The sequence below is a fragment of the Haemaphysalis longicornis genome, unplaced genomic scaffold (genome assembly GCF_048455015.1).
Source record: "Haemaphysalis longicornis isolate Haplotype H1 unplaced genomic scaffold, Haemaphysalis longicornis Haplotype H1 scaffold_5, whole genome shotgun sequence".
In the NCBI taxonomy this organism is placed as follows: domain Eukaryota; kingdom Metazoa; phylum Arthropoda; class Arachnida; order Ixodida; family Ixodidae; genus Haemaphysalis; species Haemaphysalis longicornis.
Window position 1 is genome coordinate 81456045 of NW_027526385.1, and position 24453 is coordinate 81480497.

Consider the following 24453-nt stretch of genomic DNA (forward strand, 5'->3'; position numbering starts at 1 on the left):
CATACTGAATTGCGCTACGTATACCAAAACAAATAGGAGGCTAACAGGACTGGGACGAGGTGCAATTGCGCCTTGCCCCAGTCCTGTTAGCATCCTATTTGTCTTTTCATTGCACAATTCAATACAAAAAAATAATTTATTTTTAGTGTTCAGCATAACTACTGATTGGCATGTGGCACAGCAGTTGTACATGCACTGGGTTGCAAGCCAGGGGCATAATTTTCAGGATTGTACATTTCAAAGTGCCCATTTCATGTTAACTCTGATTGGTTGAAAGCAGACAATACCGCAGAGATAAGACGGGACATCAGTTTCTATGCATCTCACCGGTCAGAGGCACCTTGCAAGTTCAATTACGTCGCAATTGATTGATTGTAGGGTTTAACGCGCCGACGCAATGCAGGCGATGAGGCGTGCTGTAGTGGAAAGCTCGGGATTAATTTTGACCACCTGGGGATCTTTAACGTGCGCCGAAATCTCATACACACGGGCGTTTCTGCTTTTTGCCTCCATCAGGAAAGCGGCTGCCGCTGCCGGGAATTGAACTCGCATCCTCATGCTCAGAGCGCAACACCTTAACCACTGAACCACCATGGTGGGTACGTTGTGATTGAAGTGGATGTACAATAGACATTTTTGAAACTGACAACCAGAAGTCCACCCCAGGTCTACAGAGCCCTGTGGGGATGAATAGCGCAGAGTGAAGATATGACATTGTCAGGAATGCTTTACTTAAACAGAAACGTGAAGTCATAGGAGCAAGAACAAAAAGAGGCACACTGAAATCACTACGTTCGCCCCCTTTTGGCCCTCAGCTGCTGGCTCGGGTCAACCAGGGGCAGTTTCAGTTCCAGGTACTTGGTGCCCGTGCGCGTGCCCGGCGTCTTGTGCGTGCCCACGTGACACCCGAGCGCGTACGCCAGCGTCGTCAGCGTCCTGTCCGACGCCTTGGTGTCCGGCTGCACCGTCCTGAAGTCGAACTTGTAGTCCTCCAGCACGAGCACGATCACGAGGATGTAGGCGAGCACCTTATCCTTCATCCTCTGCGGGAAGTTGCGTGACGTCACTCCCCGCTCACTGCGGGACGTGAGGGTAAAGGTATCCAACAGGACACCCTTGAGCGGTTGAGGGACGTCGGGTAGCGGGTCTTTCTTCTTCATGTCGGTGTACTTGAGCCGCGACAACGAGATCAACATGGCGTAGAAGACGAGCAGACGTGCCTCAATCGCCCTGTTTTCGGGGTCCCTCGACAAACGCTCGACCCTGTTACAGACGTACTCCGGATACGTGGCGTCGGACCTCCACTGCAAGATGTCTTCTACCGTGGCGTTCAGCAGTGGCTCTGCCAACTGGTCGAGACACTCGTTCTGCTCGGCCGGGATGATGTCCTCGATGCGGTAGACGTCTTGGGGGATTGTCGCGTCGCGGTTCTGAGGCGGTATCGCGTCGGCGATGGACGTCGGTGTCTTGCCGCCAGCGCCTTTGACGTCGCCTTGAATAGTCGCTAAAGTGTCCTTAACTGCAGCCAACGTGCTTGCCGCTGTCTCATGCAACGTGCTCTCTTCGACGTTAAGCCGCAGTCGGGTTTCCACTGCTTGCCGCTTGCGTTTGCTGCCGAATGCTGTCGCCAAAGCGTCAACCTTCTCCCTGTAGGTCTTGGTCGTGTCGGGCGCTTTGGGAGAGTCGTCGGCTGATCTTGCGAAGTAAGGCCGCATGCTGACCAGGTCGGCCGGGTAAAGTGTGACGTTACCTGTGGCAACGTTCTCGACGGCAACGAAGTGATTGCAGTGGGAGTTTGCCCGCAGTCCATGTTCGCCGTAGTTTTCGCCGACGTACTCCAAGTCGTCGGCTTCGGAAACGAGGATCCGGCGGGTCTTGGTACGACCGGCAGTAGTCACCTTTTGCTCGTAGATGTTGACTGGTAGTTGCGTGTTGGCGTTGAGCGTGCCGTGCGAGAAGGAGACGACCGGGACGCAGACAGGAGTCTCCGCTGCTTTCAAACGCCACTTTTTAGGTGCCATTTTGAACGCGAGAAACGTGGTTTTTGCGGCAACATGGCCGGCTCAAGCATTGGACCCGGTTTCGGTTTGATGATGGCAAAAATGTTTGCAAATAAGTACTTCTTACACCACAATAAAAATCTAAGCACGTGTTAATTTGTTTGTCAATTATTATAAAAATATTTTGACGTGAAATTTCTCAAGATATATTACTTAGTTGTGTTCACTACTGCCCTCTATATTTGAATGACTACTTTGCTCTCCATGCAAAATTCTCTTTCAACGCAACGCTTCGGCGATGGTAGGTGTGCATTTCGGTGTCCTCTTTGCAATCTGTCTACATCGGGCTTTTTTCGGCAATTTTTTATGTCAACCGTTACCTGATTGTAATCCTAGTATCATATATCGTCACTGCAGTAATAAATTTAATCATGATGTGCTGCGATTCCTTCCATAAACTTGGCTATTGGTGTGTTATGCCTTGTGATCTCGCCTCGTGATCCTATTTGTCATAATTGATTCCGCGCTTATAATATGCATAATTAAGTAATCGGTAACAGTATTTGCCCGAAAATTCTCGTCGCTTGGTGAATCAGTGAAAGACGTGTTCAGCGCTAACTTTGCTGTGGCTAGCTACTAGAAAGGAGCCGTCAATCGCCAAAAGATTGCGAACTAATTTGTATCATTTGACTAAATGGTACGGCTCCAAGTCCTGTTGCACGGTCGTTACTACGTAAGAGAGCCTCGGTAGACAAATCCTTGCTCTTGCATGGCAGCAAGATGCGCTAGAGAAATTGACTGTTGTATTGCCGCTTGCGTATGGTGACGTACGATCAAATTCCAAATTAAACTAAGTGGCTAGCGTGCAGTTTCTGATGGCGATCTAAGTGGGCCACGTTTTGGCGATGTGGGGTTGAATTAAAACTTAATAGGTAGCATGCAGTTCGGCATTGCGTTCCAAGACGACCACGATCTAGTATTCAGAGTTCGTTACAGCACGATAAACTACACCTGCGGATCGTTTCGTAACGGGTCCCGTTGTCTTCTCTCCGCCCTTTCACAGTCTCATCGCAAGTTTTCGGCGCCCCGTCACGGGTCGATGGGCTTCGTGCCCAAGAAGCGGAGCAAGCGTATTCGTGGAAAGGTGAAGGCGTTCCCCAAGGATGACCCGACCAAGCCGATCCACCTGACGGCCTTCCTGGGCTTCAAGGCCGGCATGACGCACATTGTGCGCGAGGTGGACAAGCCCGGATCGAGTAAGTGCCCGCCGGGAGTCCGGTGCGCCCGCCGTTTCGGCGGGCGGTGCACCTCTGGCAGCCGATTTCGGCTCGACCACGTGCACGCCTCGTTGCGAGGCTGCTGGCGGCTGGGCCACCTTCCCTGCACGCCCAGCGCGGCTTGAACGGGCCACGTGGCCTCTGAGGTAAAGGGCCCCGATTGCCGCTGAGCCAAGGGCGCAGTTCGAAGCCAGCACTGGATTTTATTGTTAAAGCACAAGTTAAAACATAAACAAAAGGCAGGAACAATCAGTTTCAGGGCATAATCTAAAGGTAAATAGAAGTCCTAATTGAAAAAGGATGGGTAATGGTAGGTAAAGAACTTGGCAGGCGCGATATCTTGCCATCGCCACAATTCGGGGAGGCTGCTTTTATCCTAGAGGGAGCGAGCCGTGGTATAACTCATGGTGGTTAGTTCAGGATTTCCCTGGTTGATGTAATCAGCTGAAGATAACGTTCTGCAAGCAAACCCTAAGCGCCCAATGAAAGACTTAGTTCAGGCCCAATCCTGAGGTTTTAACCTCGGGAAGATTAGTGGTGGCGTTTACTGAAAAAGCAATGCTATATGCCCTCCGGCGTGGAGGAACAATAGACAGAAGTGTTAGCCATAAAACTGTAATCTTTGTTTTCCAATTATATGAACCCTGGTGAGCGCAGTCAAGGAATCAGTTTTTTGATGCACCGCTTGGAACTAATTTTACAGCTCATGAAACTGTGTTTGAAAAAAATAATGGTTCTTTGCCGCAGGTGCCACCAGTTTAATGAGCTGTAAAAGGAGCTTTAAAGCAGTGGATCCAAGAACTGATTCTCTTATTGTGCTCATCAGGGTTCATGGTATTAGAAAATATAAAGATTACAGTTTTGACTAATTATTTGTGTCAAAAAGTGATGCCATATTTGAAATCAGTGGGGTAAAATGCCGCAAGACTGACAAGGTTCACAGAGTTTACTTAACAATTAAACGAAGCTGTTTTAAGAGCAGTGTCCCCCCTTAAACGCCGAGCCCAGTGCTGTGCTGGAGAGATGGCAGCCAGGCAGACATCTCTCAAACACCCCAAGTGATGATGCCCCTTCTCCCCTTCCGCAGAGGTGAACAAGAAGGAGGTCGTTGAGCCGGTGACCATCCTGGAGACTCCGCCGATGATGATTGTCGGCCTGGTGGGCTACATCGAGACGCCGAAGGGCCTGCGCGCCTTCAAGACCATCTGGGCGGAGCACCTGAGCGAGGAGTGCCGCCGGCGCTTCTACAAGAACTGGTACAAGTCCAAGAAGAAGGCCTTCACCAAGAGCTGCAAGCGGTGGCAGGAGGACCTGGGCAAGCAGGAGATCGAGCGCGACCTCAAGAAGATGAAGAAGTACTGCAAGGTGATCCGCGTGCTGGCCCACACCCAGATGAAGCTGATGCACCGGCGCCAGAAGAAGGCGCACATCATGGAGATCCAGGTGAACGGCGGCACTGTGGGCGCCAAGATCAAGTGGGCGCGCGAGCACCTGGAGAAGCCCGTGCCTGTGTCCCAGGTGTTCAACCAGGACGAGATGATCGATGTCATCGGCGTCACCAAGGGCAAGGGCTTCAAGGGCGTCACCAGCCGGTGGCACACCAAGAAGCTGCCCCGCAAGACCCACAAGGGCCTGCGCAAGGTATGGACGACCGTTCTTTAATTGGTAGAAAAAAAATGGAGGGCCAAGATACTCGTTTGTATGAAATCATTTGGAAGCTTTGTACAAGTTACCATTTTTCGTTGCATTTTGGAATCAAGATTGCAAAGAAGCCATGGGGTAAGCCAAGTAGGCGAGGTATGTCACTAGCTGCTTTGACAGCACGCAATTGCAACAACACATTGCCCTGTATTAGTGCCTACAGGGCAGAAACTTGGAGGCTCACCAAAAAGGTTCAGCTTAACGGAAGATAATCGGTGTAACGTTAGAGCGCGGAGTGGAGTGGATCGGAACAAACGCGTGTTAAGGACATGCTAGTAGAAATTAAGAAATGGGTGTAGGCTGGGCATATAATGCGAAGGCAAGGTAACCGTGGGTCATTAGGGGTAAGGGTACCAGAGTGGATCCCTAGAGAAGGCAAGTGTGGCAGGGAGCAGCAAAAAGTTGGGTGTGCAGATGAGGTCAAGAAGTTGGCTGGGATAAATTGGTTGCAGTTAGCAGAGGACCGGGACAAGTGGAGATCTGTGGGAGAGCCCTTTGCCCTGCAGTGGGCGTAGATGGGCTGGTTATGATATATTAGTATGCAACTGTTGCAGGCGATATCTGGGTTAATTGTCTCTGCGGGTGTGGGCTAAACCTTCGTGCTCTTTGGTCCGCAGGTGGCTTGCATCGGTGCCTGGCATCCGAGCCGTGTCCAGTTCACGGTTGCCCGTGCCGGTCAGAAGGGCTTCCACCACCGCACGGAGATCAACAAGAAGATCTACCGCATTGGGCAGGGCGTCCACAAGAAGGACGGCAAGCTGGTCATCAACAACGCGGCCACCGACTACGACACCTCCAACAAGAGCATCACTCCCATGGTGAGTTGGGGGATGTGTTGGTTCTCTCGGCCTGTTCTCACCTGAGTGATGATCCTATCTGACTCGATTCCTGAGGGTTTTAAATTATGGTTGAACTAGGACGGACTGACCGCTTGCCTGGCAGTATCAGTTTTTTTGTTTCGTTGTCCTGGACTTGCTAACATTTTCGTGTGTTGTTTATTCCAGGGTGGATTCCCGCACTATGGTGTGGTGAACTGCGACTATGTGATGCTGAAGGGATGCATCATGGGCCCCAAGAAGAGGGTCATCACCTTGCGGAAGGTGAGGCTTGGCTTGGCTTCGTTTGCGTTGTGTACACGACCGCAGTCCCTGGATTAGGGACTCGCATGTTCGTGTGCACACTGGACATTCACTTTCGTGATGAGTCATTTAGAGCCAAATACTTTATCCGAGATAAGTTGTGGTGGATGCACAATGATAGGCCTGATGTTTGCTGGGATTAAATGCGGCGGCAAAGCTCGATTTTCTGTTTTTGTAATACTTTTTGTTTCCTTTTGCGCGCAGTCTCTGCTTGTCCACACCAAGCGAACCGCGCTGGAGAAGATCACGCTCAAGTTCATCGACACGTCATCCAAGTTCGGACATGGTCGCTTCCAGACTCCGGCGGAGAAGCACAACTTTATGGTGAGGAAGATTGACCATACTGTTTTTCTTTTTCCTTTTTGATGATGAGAAATGTGGATGCGTGTTTCTGTCTCCCAGTGATGACTCTACCATTATACTGCCTTCCTTCTGACACACCCTCGATTGGCACCATAGCTGCTTGTGCTGTTGGCTGACTTGGTTGTTAACCTTGGGTGGTGTTTTTCTGTTCCAGGGCCCCTTGAAGAAGGACAAGCTGAAGGAGGAGGTTGCTGCTTGAGCTGTTCGACTTGGTGGCGCAATAAATGTGCATCACTGGCTGTTATCTCTTTGTTCTTTGGGTTAATGGGGATGCTGCGTGGCTTTAAGGTGTTGCTGAACTTTGCTAGGCTTATGTGAACACTGTTAATGATGCCAGTATAGCACAATAAGTCAGATAACTGCTAAAAGAACTTGCTCTGGGTAAGGGGTGATGAAAGAGCCAGGAGAGAGAAATGCAGGAAGCTGAAGGACTGGCCATAACACCCCTTCAAATTTTTGACTGGGTTGGGGGGGGGGGGGGGGGGGTGTAGACTGAAGGTTACTGGCAAGATTCAAAAGTACTATTGGTAATAAGTGAGAGTCAAATGACTAGGAAGTGTTGGAATATTTCCAGTAGCATAAGATAGTTATTTCAAAGCTGTTAGGAACTGATAAGCTTTGACTTGGCATGCTGGCATGCTCAAGCAGTCTGCTCCGTGTAGTCCTATGGTGACCACAGGTCCAAGGTTTTGATGTGCATGCCGTGCAAGGCATTGCCAAATGAGGCAGTCAGCACTGCTATGGTGTCGCCATAGCACCGGTAGCTCGGTAGCATCAAGGTTGGAACATGTAGCCTTTTCAGAAACTGTACTGGAGCATCTTGTACCTTTTGAAAAAGTGTTAGCACCCTACTTTGATTACAGCAGAATAACCACTCGTGAGAAAGCTGAGCGCCCCACTCTCCCATAAAATAGGTATCGGCTTCGTAGCGTGAGAGACCCAGGTTCGATTCAGACCACTGGAAACGCTTTTTTTTTTTTCTTGTTTTATCGTGTTTCTCCCATTGTGTAGGGTTCAGTTGGCTTTCCTGCAGTGTTTTTTAGTTTCAACACTGCCTTCAGTGGGACCAAGAAAGCTTCGTTTTAAAATAGTGTGGAGTAGTTTGAGACTTAAAAATTCCTGTAGATACCCTAATGTGCCTGAGTTAAGAATAAGATTTCTACCCCTAGTATCAGCTCTCTCCAAATTTGTGTGGCGTATCGTTCCCAGCATCAACTTGGCAGGTGCAGAAGTGGGGTGATGCAGAGATTGTGTGGTGTTTTGTCTCGGCAGGGAGAGGAGAGAGTGAATAAACTTTATTTTAGTGACTCAAGTCCCAACTGCGACGCGAGTCTTCCGAGAAAGGGAGTGTTCTCCAACCGTGGCAAAATTGGCGAGTACCCGCCGTGGTGGCTCGGTAGCTAAGGCGTTGTGGTGCTGAGCACGAGGATGCGGGTTCGATTCCCGGCTGCGGCGGCTGCTTCTCTGGTGGAGGAGAAACGCGAAAACGCTTGTGTGTTCGTAATTTCGGCACAGGTGGTCAAAATTCAAAGCCCTCCACTACAACGCGCCTCGTCACCTGCAACCTTGCAATCAATCAATCAAATCAAGCCGGTAGCCATAAATAGGGAAACCTTATTTAGTGACACTAGGGAATACCAGGAAGGGGAAGGTTGTGGGCAAGAAATGTGGGACGGTGTCTGTTCTCTGCAGTGTCTCACAGGTCTATCAAAGTCTGGGAAACATTGTGGAGCTCGGGCTGTGCTGGGTAACGTATTGTTGCACGGTAGGGTTTTGTTTAGAGCGGGGTGAGAATGTTGAGGCCACTGACGGATCCAGAGGGGGGGTCCGGATGTCCTGACACCCATCTTAATTTTTTGAATTTATACCTCCAAGAACACGGCTCCGCACGTGGTATAAAAAGTCTAGTTGATCATGTTTTTCTATTTCTTGTACTTTTGGTTTTCCGAAACGTCGGCGAATAAAAAAGGCTACTATACTCCACATACTCATAGTCATCATCATCCTTTATAAAAGCTGAGCCCCCCCCCCCCCCCATTAGAAAAAACCTGGACCCACCCCTGGTTGAGGCAATTCCTTCATCACAACATGCCGGTGATTGCGAATTCGTGCACTTCATGCTGACACACCTCGGAAATTATGCAAGCACTAGAATACGCCTGGGCCCACCACGGTTATATCTTAAGCGCAATCGCCAAGGTATGCGTTTATCCAGTGGATCAACCTTTTACAAGTGAACCACGTATCTACCTCTGGCTTCTTACCAGACATGCGCACTAGAGCACTGCACGGGCCTGATTTTAAGGCCTCAGCCCGGCCCGAGCCCACTTTGTGAAGCCCGAGCCCGACCCGGGCATTCATAAGTGAGCTTAGCCCGGGCCCGTCGTCTCAAGCCCAGGCCCGGCCCGGGCCCGTCGTCTCAATCCCAGGCCCGGCCTGGGCCCGTCGTCTAAAGCCCACGCCCAACCCAGGCACGGTCTTTTTTTTTTGAGCCTAGGGAGGGCCCGCATGTGTGTGACCAGGCCTGGTCTTAACGTCGAAGAAAATTTGTTTATTATATTTGGTCGAGTGTCTTCGTAGCGGGAAATCAGACGGAGCATCTAGTCTGTACAAGCACGACCTGAATTGTAACGCAAAAAATAACGGTTTAAAAGTACACGTAGCTTAGCTCACACCGTCTGCAGTTCACGCCACATGGGCGTAATAATAGCTCGTATTCTTACACTAGAGACACCATCACCTTTGATGACCAGACTCTTGGCAACTTCATGTGGTTGTTTCGGTCACAAGTTGGTATTAATGAAATTTTTTGCTCTCCATTTGAATCCACGAATATGTGCGTGCGTTGAAATATTTTCCCTGGAGTGGTTGTTAAGCGGTGGCGCTTCTCTAGCACGCGACTTTGATTTCCAGCCACGGCAGCCGCATTTAGATTGGTTCGACATCTAAAATACACGTACATAGACATAGGTGCACAGCTCCAGGGTGGCTTAATTAATTCCTTCCCCACTAGGGCATTCCTTGTAACCGTATCTTTGATGTCTTATACACCAAAATATAAAATCTTGATGCAGTATATGAAATGTCATTAAAGTTACAGTATAGTGACTATCAGACCTAGCAAAACACGTTTTTAAAACAATGTGTACAACTAACATCAAAACTAACAACTAACATGCTCTTCTCTACACTTCACGTCGGAACTATTAACGGCCGGGCCTATGAATTCATACCCGAGCCCGGCCCAGGCCCGTGGCGTCGAGCCCGAGCCCGGCCCGGGCCCGCGGTACTGAGCCCGAGCCCAGCCCGGGCCCGCGGCACTGAGCCCGGGCCCGGCCCGGGCCCACCGATAATCGACTTCGGGCGGCCCGGCCCGGCCCGCGGGCCGGGCCCGTGCAGTGCTCTAATGTGCACCACCCCTTGTCAATTCTTCAAACTACGTCTTGAAGATGCTTCAAGGTGGAAGGACATTGTACGGCCGTCTCAAGCCTTGTCTTGCTAAACTGTTCTAGAAACCTGGAAATATAGACCAGTGGTTCACAAATGGGGGTCCGTGGACCCCAAGGGTTACGCAAAGCGATTTTTGGGATCTGCAAAGCCTTCAGCTTCCAAAAAAATAAAGAACCCAGTTTGGCCTTGACTGTGGCAACAGTCCTCACAAGACTGCCTCGATCAACTCCTCTATGTCTTCGCCACATCTTCCCAAACAACGCGCCTCCAGTGCCGCGCAGCTGAATTGTATCCCATATCACCATTTTCAAATACCATCGGAGGCTTGCATACTTAGAACGCAAGCACCAAAACAGGTTGAATGCCACTGCAGGTACGCAACTCTGAGCACGTCTGTACCACGTATTGATCCACTGCCCGAAAGGTAGCTCTGTGGCGATTTTGTTGGGGCCTTCATTTCATGCTCAGTTGTGTTATTTAATAACACTCCACCCTCCTTTTTTGCAAAAGAGGTCCCCCATCGCTTCCACCAGTTCACAAAGGGTCCCTGATGCATCCAAGCCTGAGAACCACTCTTACAGACAATCGTGTTCCGTATATGTTCTAGTTAAACACTTTTCTTCTTTACACCTGTAATGATCTATCAACATTCTTTTGCCCATTCCCCCCTCACACAGCAGCTGAGTCCATCACCTTTTTGTGTTTTTCTCGTTTCAATGAAATTGCCTCATCTGAGCTGAAATGGGGCCTCGAAGTCCATGATCAGCAACGTAGCTTGGAGGAGTAGCCAGATTAAATAAAGTTGTAATTTCCCAAAGGTACTGGCGTCTTGCACTGGTGTACGTGTTGCAGTGTGTGCATCGCAACAGTTGTTTCGGGAGTATTTTGCTCCGTTTATTAACCTCTGTGCGGCAGCTCTGATCAGCTGGGAAAAATAATGCACATGGGACTTCCAGTCCCTCTTAGATGGAATGTACAGTATATCCCACTTACAGCAAACATGGTTTTATTGGAATCCTGGCTATAAAGGACAAATCTTCGTTTCTCACCATTTATATGCATATATTTTTATGTTCAGATATACCAAACTGATTTCCATTTCTCGATGTGTTCGTTATAAGCGTGCTGGACTGTATTTGTTATTGCCAGCCAGATTTGGTGCGGTGTAAACCACCACACCTTACACGTTTTCAGTTGCATTGAGATTGTTTGGTGCAATGAGCTTTCCAACTCTATATGGGCTGTGTTTATGAAAAAGGTGCCAATACTAGGACTTCGAGAAATGTGTCTTTCAGTGTTTCCTTGTTATGTCCTTGTCTTTGTAAGTTTTCTTCAAATCTGCTAGTATACCAACCTGCTCAAGTGTGTGAAAACAGCGAGCGAGAAAGAAATGCACATTATTCGTTCATTTTTTAAATTTTGTTTCTGTCTCTTCCTCCTCTGTTTGAATATGCTTCCTTAAGGCTTCTGTCTAGCTTCTGCTTTCTGCATTTCACTCATTCTGCATTTTCAGCTTCTGCATTTCACGCAGCATAGGGGAATTAAGTTGAATGAAGAGCACAGCACATCAGCTAATTAGAACACTGGAGTATGTATATGTGTATTGAATTTAAAGGAAAGCAAATCAACAAAAATAGTTCGATAATTCAATATACAGAAATGAGCTAACACAGATAATAAAAGTACCCACTTTTTTCGCACTATTTGAACAGCCTGCAAGAAGCGGAGTGTGCTGGAAAAGATAATTTCACTTTGGCAGAACGAGATTACGCAAAGTACAATAAATCCGTATTTTCGCACGTATAACCCACACCAAAAATGCAAAAATTTCAGTGGCAAAGTAGGCGTGTGGGTAATACGCAGGGTTTTTCTTTTAGTGCAGCTTCACGGCAGTGTGCGTTGTGCCTTGAAGCTCCTACGCTGTAACACTGACTAATCCTTCCATAGCTCTAGCGAGAGCAGTGACAGAGTTAATTTTTACTTTCACCATGCAGTTGTCGGAGTAGTCTACTTGCTGAATATATGCTTTTTCTGTCTACATATGTGATGTGTTGCTTGAGCAGTAGCTTTGGCGCAGCCAGAGTCCGTCAACTCTGGCGCAGCCTTTCCTGTATCAAATAAGCGGGCAATACGCGAGTTTTTTTTTTTTTTTTTTTTCCCCGGCAGGCTGAAAGTATGGAGCAGATTTTATGCAGGGGCGGGTTATACGCGTGAAAATGTGCTGCACGGCACGTTAATGTTGCTGTACTAGTTTCAGTAGGATCAGAGTCCTTTGATGCTGAAGTACTCTGGTAACATGAATGAAGAAAATGAGGTCAACTCGACTGTCTGCAGAATGCACATGTAGAGCTAGAAAGAAAAAAACGAAACAGAGGGTATGGACACGAGTAGCGACTTCTCCCAGCGCAGCAAATTGACCTCACAAGAGGTTTCAGACTTTAGCATGTGGCATGCTGGGATATTAAAAATGACACACAGTAGTCATTCCACATGGCTGCAATGCCTGCCACATTTGCGCCAACGGATTGGACAGTTTACAGTTCAACGTATGAACAGGCATGAGCGATTCAAGACTAACACACAAGGAGAAGAGATTCATTTTTAAGGTTTGTGGGCTGCTCAAAAGCCATAATTAAAAAATACTATTCAGTGCCGACAAAGACGAGTTTAACTCCTTCCATGATCAAGAGACTGTTTTCGTGCCGATAGGGACATTTTTTGAACAAGCGATGAGGGGCCTAGTCCAGTTGCACCAGGTGCCAACGTGATGATGTGGTTGCGCGTGTACTCTTTTAACAGTGCAACCGAACTACCCAGTTAATTTGTTAGGGGCTGTTTAGTGGCATCACCGCATTTCAAAAGGGGCAAATACGAGTTACTAGGCAGCAGTCATAAGGTTCTCAAGGCCCCCTTTTCTGAAATGCAGCACAAAATGTCAGTGATACATTGTGTCACCTTGGGCATGACGTTTCAGTTTCGAAAGCTTGGGACAGGCTCTTTGAAGCTCGTAGTTTTCCAGAAAAAGAACAGGTAACAGTTGGAGAATACTCGGTGCTAGCATTCATTCAAGGCCAAACTTTTAGGTTCTTCCAACGATACTTTAGCATCAGCAGTGGTAAGTAACAAATGTCTATAATATACAGTCGAGTCCACTTATAACAATATTGAGGTGCCATGAAAATATCATTGTTATAACCGATTATTGTTATAAGCGGGTTATGCCGAAAATAACAAAGAAAACGTGAAAAACAAGAGCATTTAATGCGCAACGATGTCTGCGCGTGCGGGGACAGGAGGATTGAGGCGACAGTGACAACAGGCAAGGAAAACGGCACTGGTAAGCACCAGACTCGGAACACGTGCAAACGGCGGAGCTGGAGACGTGGCCAAATTAGCGAAGAATAGGGGAGGTCGGCACAGTGCACACAGCGCTGCTGCTGCGGCGGCTTAGGCGCCCCGGTGCTTTTTCTACAGGCGGCGCACCCTCAGAATGGACTGCCCCACTGCCCGTAGAGGCGCCCATCCGGTCCTCCTCCCCCTCCTCCGCGTCGCCGCGGCAGGTGAAAGCAGCGGTGGCATGCGAGCCTCTTCGGTGCGCACTCGCCGCGTGCGAGGCCAAGTGCGCTATCGCCTGGCCGCCGCGCGTATGCTCTCATGCCTTTTTGCGTAATAGGCGGGGTTGGGGTGGCATTGTCGCAGCGTTTTTGCATTTTTGTTTCGTTCAGGGTTGGTTCCAGTGCCCACATTTAATTGTATTAACCGATATTGCGTCATGACAGCATTGTTATAAGCGGTTTATTTTGCCATAGAATACAATGAAAAGCTGACGGTGCCGCGGCTGTCCATTGTTATATCCGATATATTGTTAAAACCGGTATTGTTATAAGTGGACTCGACTGTATTATAAAAACATCGGTGCAGCTTGCACTAGTGGTACAAGGCTGGAGAAACAGCCGAGCTGCAGCCCCTCTCTCTTCGTTGGAGACCTGGCCGTTGCACCTTACATTTCTTTGCGAACTTGCTGCTGAAAGTTCTCCACGACTGACGGGCACGGATCGTTTCCTCCACAGGCTTCCACGTCTCTCCCAAAGTGGACTGCGTTAGCATGCGCTCGAACCCGCAGCCAAGTCCAAAGCCAACGCCCATGCTATGAAACCAAATGAAATGCTGTGCACCCAGAATGCAATGATAGCTCAATTGGCCAGTTTCATAACGTGAGGGACCCAGGTTCGGTTCTGACCACGGGAAGTGTTTTTTTTTTTTTTGTCTTTCCAATCGGCTGCACGTTATTGTCGCTGCTAACCCTCTACCCCTCTGGAGAAACGGCAACCCCAGTAGTTAGGGTGCCGGTTTCACGGCGTAGAGGTCCCGGGTTCGATTTCCGGGACCTCCCTAACTACACTTTAGGGCGCAGCCCTTAGGCGGCCGTCTATGGGCTGCGCCGCGTTGTCGGTGTAACTGAGCGAACGATGGCAAGACCGACGAGTGAAAGAAAGCAAAGGAGAGTGTCGCGAAATTGGAAGGGGAGGGCGGTTTGCCGTGGCAGCACGAGCCAGCGCTCTCCGAAATTGTGCAGTGGGGGAAGGGGGCAGTATGCTGCGCCCACATGAGGCGCTTGACGGCGCGACACTTGGTGAAAACGTGAGGGGGATGTGCGCGTGACGATGGTGTGCGTTCCCAGCCTAAGATGCGGGTCGCGGTTCCTTCCCGAGACGCACTTCACGCCACCAACGTAGAGGCTCACCATCGCTGTCGTCGAGAGAACCCACGAGTGAGTGCTGCCTCAGCGCACTGTGGCTGCGCCCAAATATCGCATTAGGGAGGATCGTAATCGCCAGCCAATATTTTTTCTTGAGGCTTCACATTTTTTGGGGCAAGGGACAGACGGAACAAGCTCGGCCTAAACAGCTCTGCTGTCACAACTATCTCCTCAAATCAAAATAGCTCGACATCCTATGTGCAAGTCCGAGCTGTTCCTTGCCAAGCTGCCTGAACAGCTGAAATTAGCATACTTGCAAGTGATCACATAAGCTCGGTGCATGTACACTCATGAATTAGAACGTACTTACAAGTCCTCATGTATTCAATGGTATGCACCTGGGAGTCAATAAGTATTTGTGAGTAGGCGACTTTCAAGTATTTATCCACTTACCAGAGGAAAGTACTCACACGTACACCCTCACAGTGAATACATGTGCATGAATAAGCGCTTGTGGGTGAATGAATACCCATGTATAGGTTTTCTTAAATGTATAATTACTCGCGAGTATGTATCACACGTGCAGCACTCATACAAAAAAAAAATTACGCCCACCTCCCCTCACGGGAACCCTGGTGTGATGCGACGCTGAGGGGGGTTCAAGCACAAGCGGAGAGCGACCGAAAGGCCGCTGGAGAGCGGCACAACGGTTATATGCGCAGCGCGCCTGAAGGAGAGGAGGCCGCGGAGAGAGAGAGTACTGCACATGTGCAGCGCCGCCCACCGGCGGAGTGAGAGCGCGCTGGGCCGCACACCCGCAGATGTTGAGAGAGTGTGTTCGCTCTCACCTGGGCACGCGCCGGCGCCACTGCGTCTGCCGCGGTTATGGCGCAACACAATCCACTTTAATCCAATCGAATCCAATCCAATGCCCCTCGCGAGAGAGTGTTCGCTGTCGGAGAGGACAGGGGTGAGCGGAGGAGAGTGCGGACGCCGACGACGACGACGGACGCTCGCAGGAAGGATAGGGCCGCCGACAAGAGATGCTCTCAGCGTCGCATCTAAAACTCCGACATGGATAAGCACTCATACTTAAGCAAGATCCCATACTGACTGGTCCGTACTCATCATGACACTTATGTAAGCAATACAATTACATGTGCATTTGGGTAGTAAAAATCGGTACTCGCAAGTACACCTTATGATAAATGGAGCACCTGACAACAGCTGAGTTAGAGTGGCAAAATGTTCAAACGTAAATCCACATTGTCACCTGTGGGTGCTTAGCTTAGTCTAAAAAAAGACGTAGTTAGGAGACCTAATCTTCGCTGACCAATGCCCTCACAGGAAGGCGGCACCCTCCAGCAAAGCATAACTTCTTTTTATTGGTGCAGAAACAAATTCAACCTGAAGCAACTGAATATGCAAACATTAAGGAATATACTTTCTTTTTCTTCCAAATGCTTGGTACAAGCTACATTCAAATTTTCAATTCAAATTATAAGCAATGTTCTTTTGAACAGCACAAGTAGACGAGGACGAGAAGTGGACAAGACACAGCGCAGTGTCCTGTCCACTGCGCTGTGTCCTGTCCACTTCTCGTCCTCGTCTACTTGCGCTGTTCAAAAGAATGTCGTACCAACACGCCCAAGCTTCTACCTTAATATAAGCAATGTGTTCTGTTTATTGAGATATCAGGTGGTGTTCACAGAAGTACATGGATTACAGTATACATTTAACATGTAAAGCATAGATAACACTTCTGACGGTTGTTATCAGTTGCTCAAGGACAAAGTTCTGTCAGTGCTATGGCTGCCACAACAGGAAACAGTGGACTTGTAAAAGCACATGCTGGGTCAACCAAACAGCGCTGGGTGGGGACCAAAGGTGTAAAACACGCCTTATGCAAGCCTGGCTAGCAAACAAGTTTTTAACAATGAGATGGTGATATACCCCTGGTTTGCAGTTGTCGATACTGGCTGGTATCTGCTGTACTTAATGCTTTCAGTCTTTTTTAGCAGCTGTTAATAAATGAACACACTGGTCAGCTGGGCTACGGGACTACTGATCAAAGGTCTTCCCAGAAGACACCCACAAAAGATATACGCAGAATCCGGCTCTAACTGCAAATTATAGTGCCCAAGTCGTGCCCCAAAAGCGCAGTAACAGGGAGGGTTACAACGTACACATTAAGTAACCACACTGACAACGAGTGCTCTACCGCTGCGGTGGTGTAATCAAAAAGCGCCACGCCGCGAAACCGAAACTACCGAGTCATCGGTTACAGGGCCCTTTTACGCGCATCGGGAGGGCCTTCCGCCAGTTTTGGAACGGCGCAACGCGCACGCACTCGCTTTTCAAAACTCGCGCCGCTCCAAAACATGACTCTCACAAAACGGCCCGACCGACTGCTGGTAGCTCACGTCGCCGGGATCTTGGGCAGACCGAACTCGTCGACGAGGACGCCTTCCTGGTTAGCCGGAACGCTGTCGGCTCCGGGTTCCTTGGTCGGGATCCTCGGTGCGCTGGCCTCGTCGAGGTAGGAAGTGTCTTCGTCCAGGGCAATCTCGTCGCCGAGGGCGTTCAGCTCGGCCTCCAGGTCTTCGTCGTCCACTTCGGGCATCCCGTAGCTCCTGCCCAGCGCCTCCTGCACTTCGCCCGCCTGGTCCAGCATGTCTTCAAGTTCGTCCTGCAGGTTGTCGATGTCGTCGAGGTTGACCTTCTTGTATTCGCGTTTCATCTCGCGTACGCCCAGCCTCATCGCGTCCATCGTGATCTTGGTGTCTTTGAGGGTCTGTGTGGCGAAGTTGGCTTGCTCCATGTTGAACGACTGCTGCATCAGGTTGTCGCGCTGCTGTTCGTACATCTTGCGCTGCTTGAGGACGCGCAGCGCCTTCTGCTTGACCATGTTCTTGGACGGCCCCTCGCGCATCTTGGCCATCTGGTCCTTGTACTTCTTCAGCTCGGCGTCGAGCCTGGCGATCTTCTTGTCGACGGACTCGGCACGCCCGTCAACGCTGGCGATGCAGTCCGTCAGGTTCGGCGGAGGCTCCTTGGCCTTGCCGCGGCCGAAGAGACGGTTCATTGCGGAATAATTCGCTTCTGTTTCGCTAGCTAACGCGAGGTTAAGCAGTAAACGACGGCGTAAATGTCACGCAATTATCGAGCGATGACGGCAATGTAAAGAGGGGAGGATGCAATCGGCCGCAACGCAGAAGCTGTTGTGGTTTAGTTCCGTAGTCAAACCAACACAGATCCTGTTATTGTTATTTAAAACAAAACATTATTTGCATTGTTGTATTAAATAAATAAATTTTAGTTTATTAAAACAAAATAAATGATTAAAACTTATAAACGCGTTTATTGCGTACGTGACTACGGCTGTAAAAACAACCATGAATTCGCTTGTGTGTCTTCCTGTCTGGAGCGCTTCTTGTTGCGACCGGTGTGATCGGGCATCGAATTTCTGCTCGTTTTTCTTGCCATTATGGCTATCGGTGATCACCCACCAAGAAATGCATTCGAAAGGAGCATGAACGCGGTTTATGCATTGTTCGACGTTCCCGCAACCTGGGTACGAGGTAAGCAGCGCTTTAAAGGTCACACTAGGACAGTCCTCTTGGAAGGTTCGCGTTTGATAGCCCGTCTGCTTTCGTGCTCTTGACGAAATATCTTAAAAAGGTTGAAAGTTTACGCCACCGATTCAATTACTGTGCATGTGGCTCCGTTTTCTTCCAGAGAAAATCATCCTCCCAAATAGAGGGCCCGAGTACAACTGGTACCACCGCAAGTACCGCAGGGTACCAACCATTGACGAGTGCTACTCGGATGACCTCATGTGCAAGTTTGAAGCCAACGAGCAGTACAAGAGGGACAGGTTCGTTTGTTGTCACGAACGTGCGATACAGTAGTCATGTTGGTGATGTGTGACAAAAGTTCGGCTGGTTTCAGTGACAGTGGCTTGATTAGAATGCATTGGCATGGACGCGAAGTAGATCTGTTGCGAATACGTTGGTATGCATAACTAGGTCTAAATTGGCGTACGAAGGAGTGGTGACCGTGTAGCGCCGTTGTTACGGCCACAACGGTAACGAAAAAGAAAAGGGAGAGAGAGAAAAAAAAGGGACGTTAAGTGCCGAATGAAATAACAGAATGGGGTTGTGCTTGGCTTTCGAAAACTGTCGAGTCAATTACTTGTGAAAATACGAAGGCATTAGAAAAAAGCAAAGAATTTTCGTAGTGTACACAGATGAATTTACTGTAGTGAAAAGTTAGGTGAAAGAAATTTTAATATTACTTTCCTGGCTACTACTTTGCCACGCTATAACACCCGTAATCTTTTCCCGACCAATTCTACGTGCCTTGTGCAGTATGAAAGTCTCCCAATAAATTTTTGTCACAGGCACCCCGTTGTGGCTAATGTTTCGGTGCACGTCAAGAATCCCAAAATGGTGTACGTTAATCCACAGCCGTCTACTCACAGTGGAAGACTCCCAAAATCGGAAATCTTCAGAGCCTATTGTGCGCTGAACCATTTAATGTGCCCTCAATTGCACATTCTTCCCGTCCTTAAAAAAACTAAAAATCCAACAACAATGTGCTTTCTTCACGTTTGACTATAGTCGCTCATTCTACAAGCTCACCTCTAGACTACTGCATCCCTGCCATTTGCATCTGGCTTGATTCCTCCAACACTTTTAACACCTATAAATTACCTTTTCCCAGAAGATCATACTGTCAGTTTTGGGCTTGCTTGTCTCCTGAGTAGTCTCCTTACTAGTCACTTTTACCACCTGCTTTCCTACACAAGTGCACCTTAAAATTTTACAATGCCCTTGGGTGCACCCCAGGGCTGCATTTTTTCACCCACGCTTTTCCTTCATGTAAACGACATGCTTGGCATTATTAGCAGCTTGCCACACTGCAATTTATATGCCAGTGTTGTCCCAGACATCCTCTGGCAGCTTTCGAAGGCACCCAAAGTCTGTTCATGAACAAAAGTGTGCGTGCATTACAAAGGACATGCTGGCATGCGTAATCACCAGCATTCCAGCAAACGATACAGAAATTCCTTTGCTGTGCAGGGAAGTAGACACGAAGATTGTGAACCTTCTCTCTCAGCGCCGTGACGACTGCATGGCGTACGAGATCGGCAGCCAGGAGAGGTGCCAGCCAATCATCGACCAGTACAAGGAGGCCGAGCTCAACTGGTTCATCAAATGTGAGAAGTGCAGTGAAGCGTAGTGTTCGAACTGCCATGTTTTATGGCGATATGTTGCTAGGAATGGCCTTTACAAAGGCCGCATTGATGAATTTGCAGCGTAGTTTTTGGTGAGCAGTGTTGTTTATGAGGGTCACGTGACCAGCTCTGGGGCGTAATGATGGGTGGTTAAAGGAGCCATGAAGACAAAATACATTTGTTTTCAGCTCGAAAGAATTACCTCTGGTAACTCACTCTGCCCCATTCCAGCCAAGAAAGGCATTCCCTTAAAGGCCAACTGCACTCAAATTTTCGACAACCTAAAAATAATGTCACCTAATAGTACATATAAAAATGGTGCGAAATGCTAAATACTGCGCTTCAATCATCAACGCGCGCGACACAAACGGCTTGCGACATTGGCGTTTTCGGAACCGAAACTGAATAGGAAAGGCGGCGATAGCGGCGTCCGGATGTGACGTACGTGATGGAATGGAAGCGGCCGCGCCAAAACCGGTAATTTTTTTCCATTATAATAACTGCCGGAGTAGCAATCTTTGGCATTAGAAGTTTAAAAGCGGACACCTGATTTACAAAGCTTCTTGCCCATACGATTTCGAAAAGCAGGTTTCTTTATAGCCGACGCCTCGGCTATCACGTCGCTCTCTTTGAAGGGAACAAACCGCACGCGGGCGGCGATCAATCACTATTTCTACTATACATTACGTACAAACAGCTTCGTGAATATCGGCCCAGTATTTTTCGTCTTGCTGCACATCGAGAATTGAATTACAAAAGTGGTCTGAAACTATAAGCCAGCTTCCACAGCTAAATGATGCACTAAAGCACGAAAACATTTCCTATCTACCGCTGTTTTCTACTTTAGCCAGAGGCAGGCGCTGTTGAAAACATATTTTACTTTCAAATAAACTAAATCTAACGCTCAAAGTAAATACTTCACTTGGGAATTGAACAAAAATCTAGTCTATTATTTAGGAGAGGATCAGTTTCATTAGTTTTCGCACTTCGCGAAGACGATGGCCAATATTTGTGCGGATGTATTTTTACTATGAGAAAGGCTGATTTTGGTTCACTTAGCGAGTGAGGCAAAAGTCACACAAATGTTTCTAGCCGCGTGTACAACAACACTTCTTAGGTCGTCAAACTTTTGGAAAGGTTTAAAGGATGGAGGCGGCGGCGTTTGGTCAGCCCAAATATGGCCAATATTGGATGCGGAAGTGCAAGTGGTCAAGAATTTATAAAATATCTTTTTTTTTTCTGTGGTAAATGCAATAGGAATGACAAATGTAACGCAAGTGCTCGTTTCGCGCTATTTTTTTTTTGAGTAAAAATATTAGTTTTGCTAACTGCGAGACATTCGCAAGCGCGTGAATGGTTTCTAATCTTTTTTGTTTTGTTTTTGCATTGAAAGAAATGGCGGATATTACTGCCTATGCGGTTAGTTTGAAACATGTGATGGCAACGGTGGTACAGCGCGCTGGTGTAGCAGAGAAACTCCAGGCGAATGCATCCCTGCGCCCGGCGGAGCGCCCTGCAAGTTGCCGGAGAAGTGCGAGCTTCACGGGACAGGTTCCCCAACCTCCGTCACAGGCCGCTCGGAACTTGTTTCGGCGACTCTGCCAGGTGCAAACGTCGTCTGCTCGGAGCTACTTTGAACGGCCGGTACCTAGCGCTCTCTGTGATTACGAAGCTAAGGATTTCGCCATGGTGATTTTAAGAGCATAAATTACTTATTTGGACAAAGAAAAATTTGAGTGCAGTTGGCCTTTAAGGGGAACTCACCTGATCACATTCCTATGTGACTTACCAGTTCGTTGCCCACAAGTTTGAAAAGCATCGTCTAACCAATACGAAAAGGCTTACAAATACATAGACACGTTCCTAACGAGCTAGTTTGGTTCTTTCAGAATTATATCACTTCGTTGTTGAAATAAACAAGAAATGCATTTTGGTTTGTCTATTTTCCACTAGAAGGGGCTGGCTGTCTAGCAAGCAAGAGTTTTCTGCATTTATTTCAGCACAGAAGTCACGTATTTCTAAAATAAGCAAACCAGGCTGTTGTGAACGTTTGTATGCATTTGCAAAACATGTCGTGTTCGTGCACAGTGGTTTTTAAGCCCGTGGGCAGGTCTCGTAGGAATTTTAACAGGCGATTTTAACAACAAAAAAAAAAAATTGGAAAAACTCAAATTTTGCGATACAGTGACACAGTATGGGCAGGAGTGACATAACATGGACCGGCACTAAAAACATAGTTACCAGTCTGTCGACTGCATGTTAGCATTGAAGCGATACGATTAAACAGAACTAGAGGCCCCACTACAACTATCCAGTGGCACAAACATGATTCTGCGACGTCGTAGAGAAATCGCTGGAAAGTGGCTTGGGAGCCTCCACTGGTCTATCTGTTTTCCTTACTATCTCGATTATGTGTTTTCGAAGTTTGCGATAAAATGAGTGTCACTGTTTTTACGACAAAACTGTGAACAGGATGTGTGTTTTGTCTTCATGGCCGTGGGATGTAAATGTCCCATTGTCCCACAAAGGGTTAAGGGAGAAAAAAAAAATGAAAGGTAGCATCATATCACAGGAGCTTTGATAATTTGCAGGTACAGCCTTTGCACTATCAATACCATACGTTAAGACAGGAAGGCTTTTGGCATTGCTTTTTTTTTTCTTTTTATACTCTATACAATTCCGTCACTTGCAACCAGAGCAGAATTGGGGCATTCAATACAAGCGCCCGTTAGCAGCTACTGGCGCACATGCAGCTTTAGAAAGGGGGCTGAGGAACATTTTCACCGGCAGTTTGAAAACGGTGCAGATAAGACGCTCAATCAGGGTGTTGGGATGCGTTGCCCTGTAGTGTTGGGCTCACGGCAATAAAAATCTGAATTGGAGGTGTTTCTGCTGAAGCTTTGAAAACCAGGCTTGCTTTGTGGCAACTGTAGTCTCTTGCAAAACCTCACCGATGAATGTTTTTCTGCGATTTGTTATCTGCCTTTCTATAGTGTTCCGGCCCCACCCCCGTGAAATTGCCATTTCTTTCAAAGCAGTCGGCTAGAAGCCCCATTAAGCCAAGGTGCATAAAGAACAGTGCAAGGTCATTGTTGATTCAGAAACCTTGCAGCACAGTATTTTATGCCACTAAATGTCTGGAAATGGTTGGACAGTTCAGTGGCTGTTTGGCTGAACTCAACATGATTTCAGTGTGGATTCCCTGGAATTTTGTGAGCTGTTAGAGATTGATACCCGTGCCACACGTACACGAAAAATGACATTAAGTGCTTAATGCCTTAAGTTCTAATGCCATTAATTTGCTGCTACGCGCAAGAATCTAATGCCATTCGCTGTAATGTCATTTTTGGTTTAAGGAGTTCCACGCATCATTCGCCTTCACAAACACCTTAAATCTGCCCACTCTCGAACGCGATGAGCACCAAATAAAACCAACAAAACTCTCAGCCCCAGAGCGGTGACGCGGAAACGTGGCTGAACTTCGAAATAAGACAATTTTTTTATGCACTCTTTGTTGGCGAAGTTCCGAAAAAGATGGTCACTAAAACAGCGGCAAAAGGCAAAACATCGTGTTACTCGTCATTTTGAATTTTTCGGATTTGGCTACCGCTGGCAGGTGACAGCAGCTGTTGAAGCCGCTTTTAGAAAAGGCTCACATCATTTTTTAGAAAACACTGTTTCACATAACGTTTTCTTTCACACACAAAAAAAAACTTTTAACCTTTGCACGACGACGTTAAAAACTAAACTATGAGCGCATTTCTCTTTTTGGTCATTATCACGATCATGCCTAACACATTTAATGCCTTTGCGTTTTCGCGTGTGGCACGGCTCCCCAAATAATGTCATTTGGTGTGTTAAGGCCTTAAACATTTTATAGCATTTTTCATGTACATGTGGCATGGGTATTACTGCTACGAAAGTACAAAGCAGCTTAGGAGCACGCCGAAATGGTTAAGTCAGATTGTTTTAAAAGTTTGTGAACACACAGCAGAGTGCACCTGCATTCAAGAGTAGGAATTTGCTGTCTGCATCGATTTCTTGCGCCAAGCCAATTTAACTTGTCTGGATTGTAGGGCCCCAAGAAACTGCATTGTGTTCTGTTTGTAGTTAGTGTTTCATTTATTCTTTAAAGATGTACCAACATACCCAGTCTTGCACTTCAGCCGATAAATTTTCTCTCTGCTTCTTATGTTGTACGCTAATGACTCCCACCTTTCTTTTCGCTTGATCTCTTATCCCTAGATGGTGACTTGGGTCCCCACCAGACCGTGGTGGCAGCTTTCATGAAGCAGAAGCACCGTCTCATTTGGGAGCGGCGTCAGGCGTTGAAGGCGCAGGAAAAGGACGAGATGGAGTGAACACTGGAGGGTGCCGGTGGATGATAGTAGGCTGTGACCTGCCCTAGTTTCTGTTTGTTTTCTGAAACATTTTGAAGTAGCCCGCCTTACAATAAAGGTGTCCATGCTGGTTCTACGAGGTTCTTTTCTTTATTGACACTAAAGTGTTTTATTCCCGGATACACGAAGATTTCCCTGACGTCATATCCGTCACAGAAATGATGCCAGTACAACGAAGCAAGCGG

The 24453-nt window shown here is 48.0% G+C and overlaps 4 protein-coding genes across 4 annotated transcripts; 2 read left to right on the forward strand and 2 right to left on the reverse strand.

The window, feature by feature from the left end:
• Window positions 1–709: 709 nt before the first annotated feature.
• On the reverse strand, window positions 710–2089 carry Polr1e (RNA polymerase I subunit E). The gene has a single exon (XM_077670843.1). It carries the CDS (start codon window positions 2019–2021, stop codon window positions 789–791), a length of 1233 nt encoding a protein of 410 aa, XP_077526969.1. The 5' UTR covers window positions 2022–2089; the 3' UTR covers window positions 710–788.
• Window positions 2090–2231: 142 nt separating this feature from the next.
• Window positions 2232–6719, forward strand: Rpl3 (ribosomal protein L3). Its single transcript, XM_077670846.1, has 7 exons — window positions 2232–2301; window positions 3064–3256; window positions 4365–4918; window positions 5596–5796; window positions 5983–6078; window positions 6322–6441; window positions 6635–6719. Exons 1-7 carry the CDS (start codon window positions 2299–2301, stop codon window positions 6677–6679), a joined length of 1212 nt encoding a protein of 403 aa, XP_077526972.1. The 5' UTR covers window positions 2232–2298; the 3' UTR covers window positions 6680–6719.
• Window positions 6720–15994: 9275 nt separating this feature from the next.
• On the reverse strand, window positions 15995–17843 carry Vps60 (vacuolar protein sorting 60). The gene has a single exon (XM_077670847.1). The coding sequence runs from the start codon at window positions 17712–17714 to the stop codon at window positions 17049–17051; it is 666 nt and encodes a 221-aa protein (XP_077526973.1). The 5' UTR covers window positions 17715–17843; the 3' UTR covers window positions 15995–17048.
• Window positions 17844–18026: 183 nt separating this feature from the next.
• Window positions 18027–24342, forward strand: Nd-pdsw (NADH dehydrogenase (ubiquinone) PDSW subunit). Its single transcript, XM_077670849.1, has 4 exons — window positions 18027–18210; window positions 18368–18506; window positions 19714–19850; window positions 24114–24342. The coding sequence occupies exons 1-4, from the start codon at window positions 18117–18119 to the stop codon at window positions 24227–24229; spliced, it is 486 nt and encodes a 161-aa protein (XP_077526975.1). The 5' UTR covers window positions 18027–18116; the 3' UTR covers window positions 24230–24342.
• The last annotated feature ends 111 nt before the right edge of the window (window positions 24343–24453 follow it).

Bases quoted from the DNA above. Each gene is read 5' to 3' on its own strand.
- Nd-pdsw (XM_077670849.1), top strand. From the start codon at position 18,117: ATGGCTATCGGTGATCACCCACCAAGAAATGCATTCGAAAGGAGCATG. The intron at 18,507-19,713 runs GTTCGTTTGTTG...TTTGCTGTGCAG, and splicing joins GAGCAGTACAAGAGGGACAG to GGAAGTAGACACGAAGATTG. The intron at 19,851-24,113 runs GTGAGAAGTGCA...TCTTATCCCTAG, and splicing joins GCTCAACTGGTTCATCAAAT to ATGGTGACTTGGGTCCCCAC.
- Rpl3 (XM_077670846.1), top strand. The intron at 4,919-5,595 runs GTATGGACGACC...TTTGGTCCGCAG, and splicing joins CCCACAAGGGCCTGCGCAAG to GTGGCTTGCATCGGTGCCTG. The intron at 6,079-6,321 runs GTGAGGCTTGGC...TTTTGCGCGCAG, and splicing joins GGGTCATCACCTTGCGGAAG to TCTCTGCTTGTCCACACCAA.
- Vps60 (XM_077670847.1), bottom strand. From the start codon at position 17,714: ATGAACCGTCTCTTCGGCCGCGGCAAGGCCAAGGAGCCTCCGCCGAAC.
- Polr1e (XM_077670843.1), bottom strand. From the start codon at position 2,021: ATGGCACCTAAAAAGTGGCGTTTGAAAGCAGCGGAGACTCCTGTCTGC.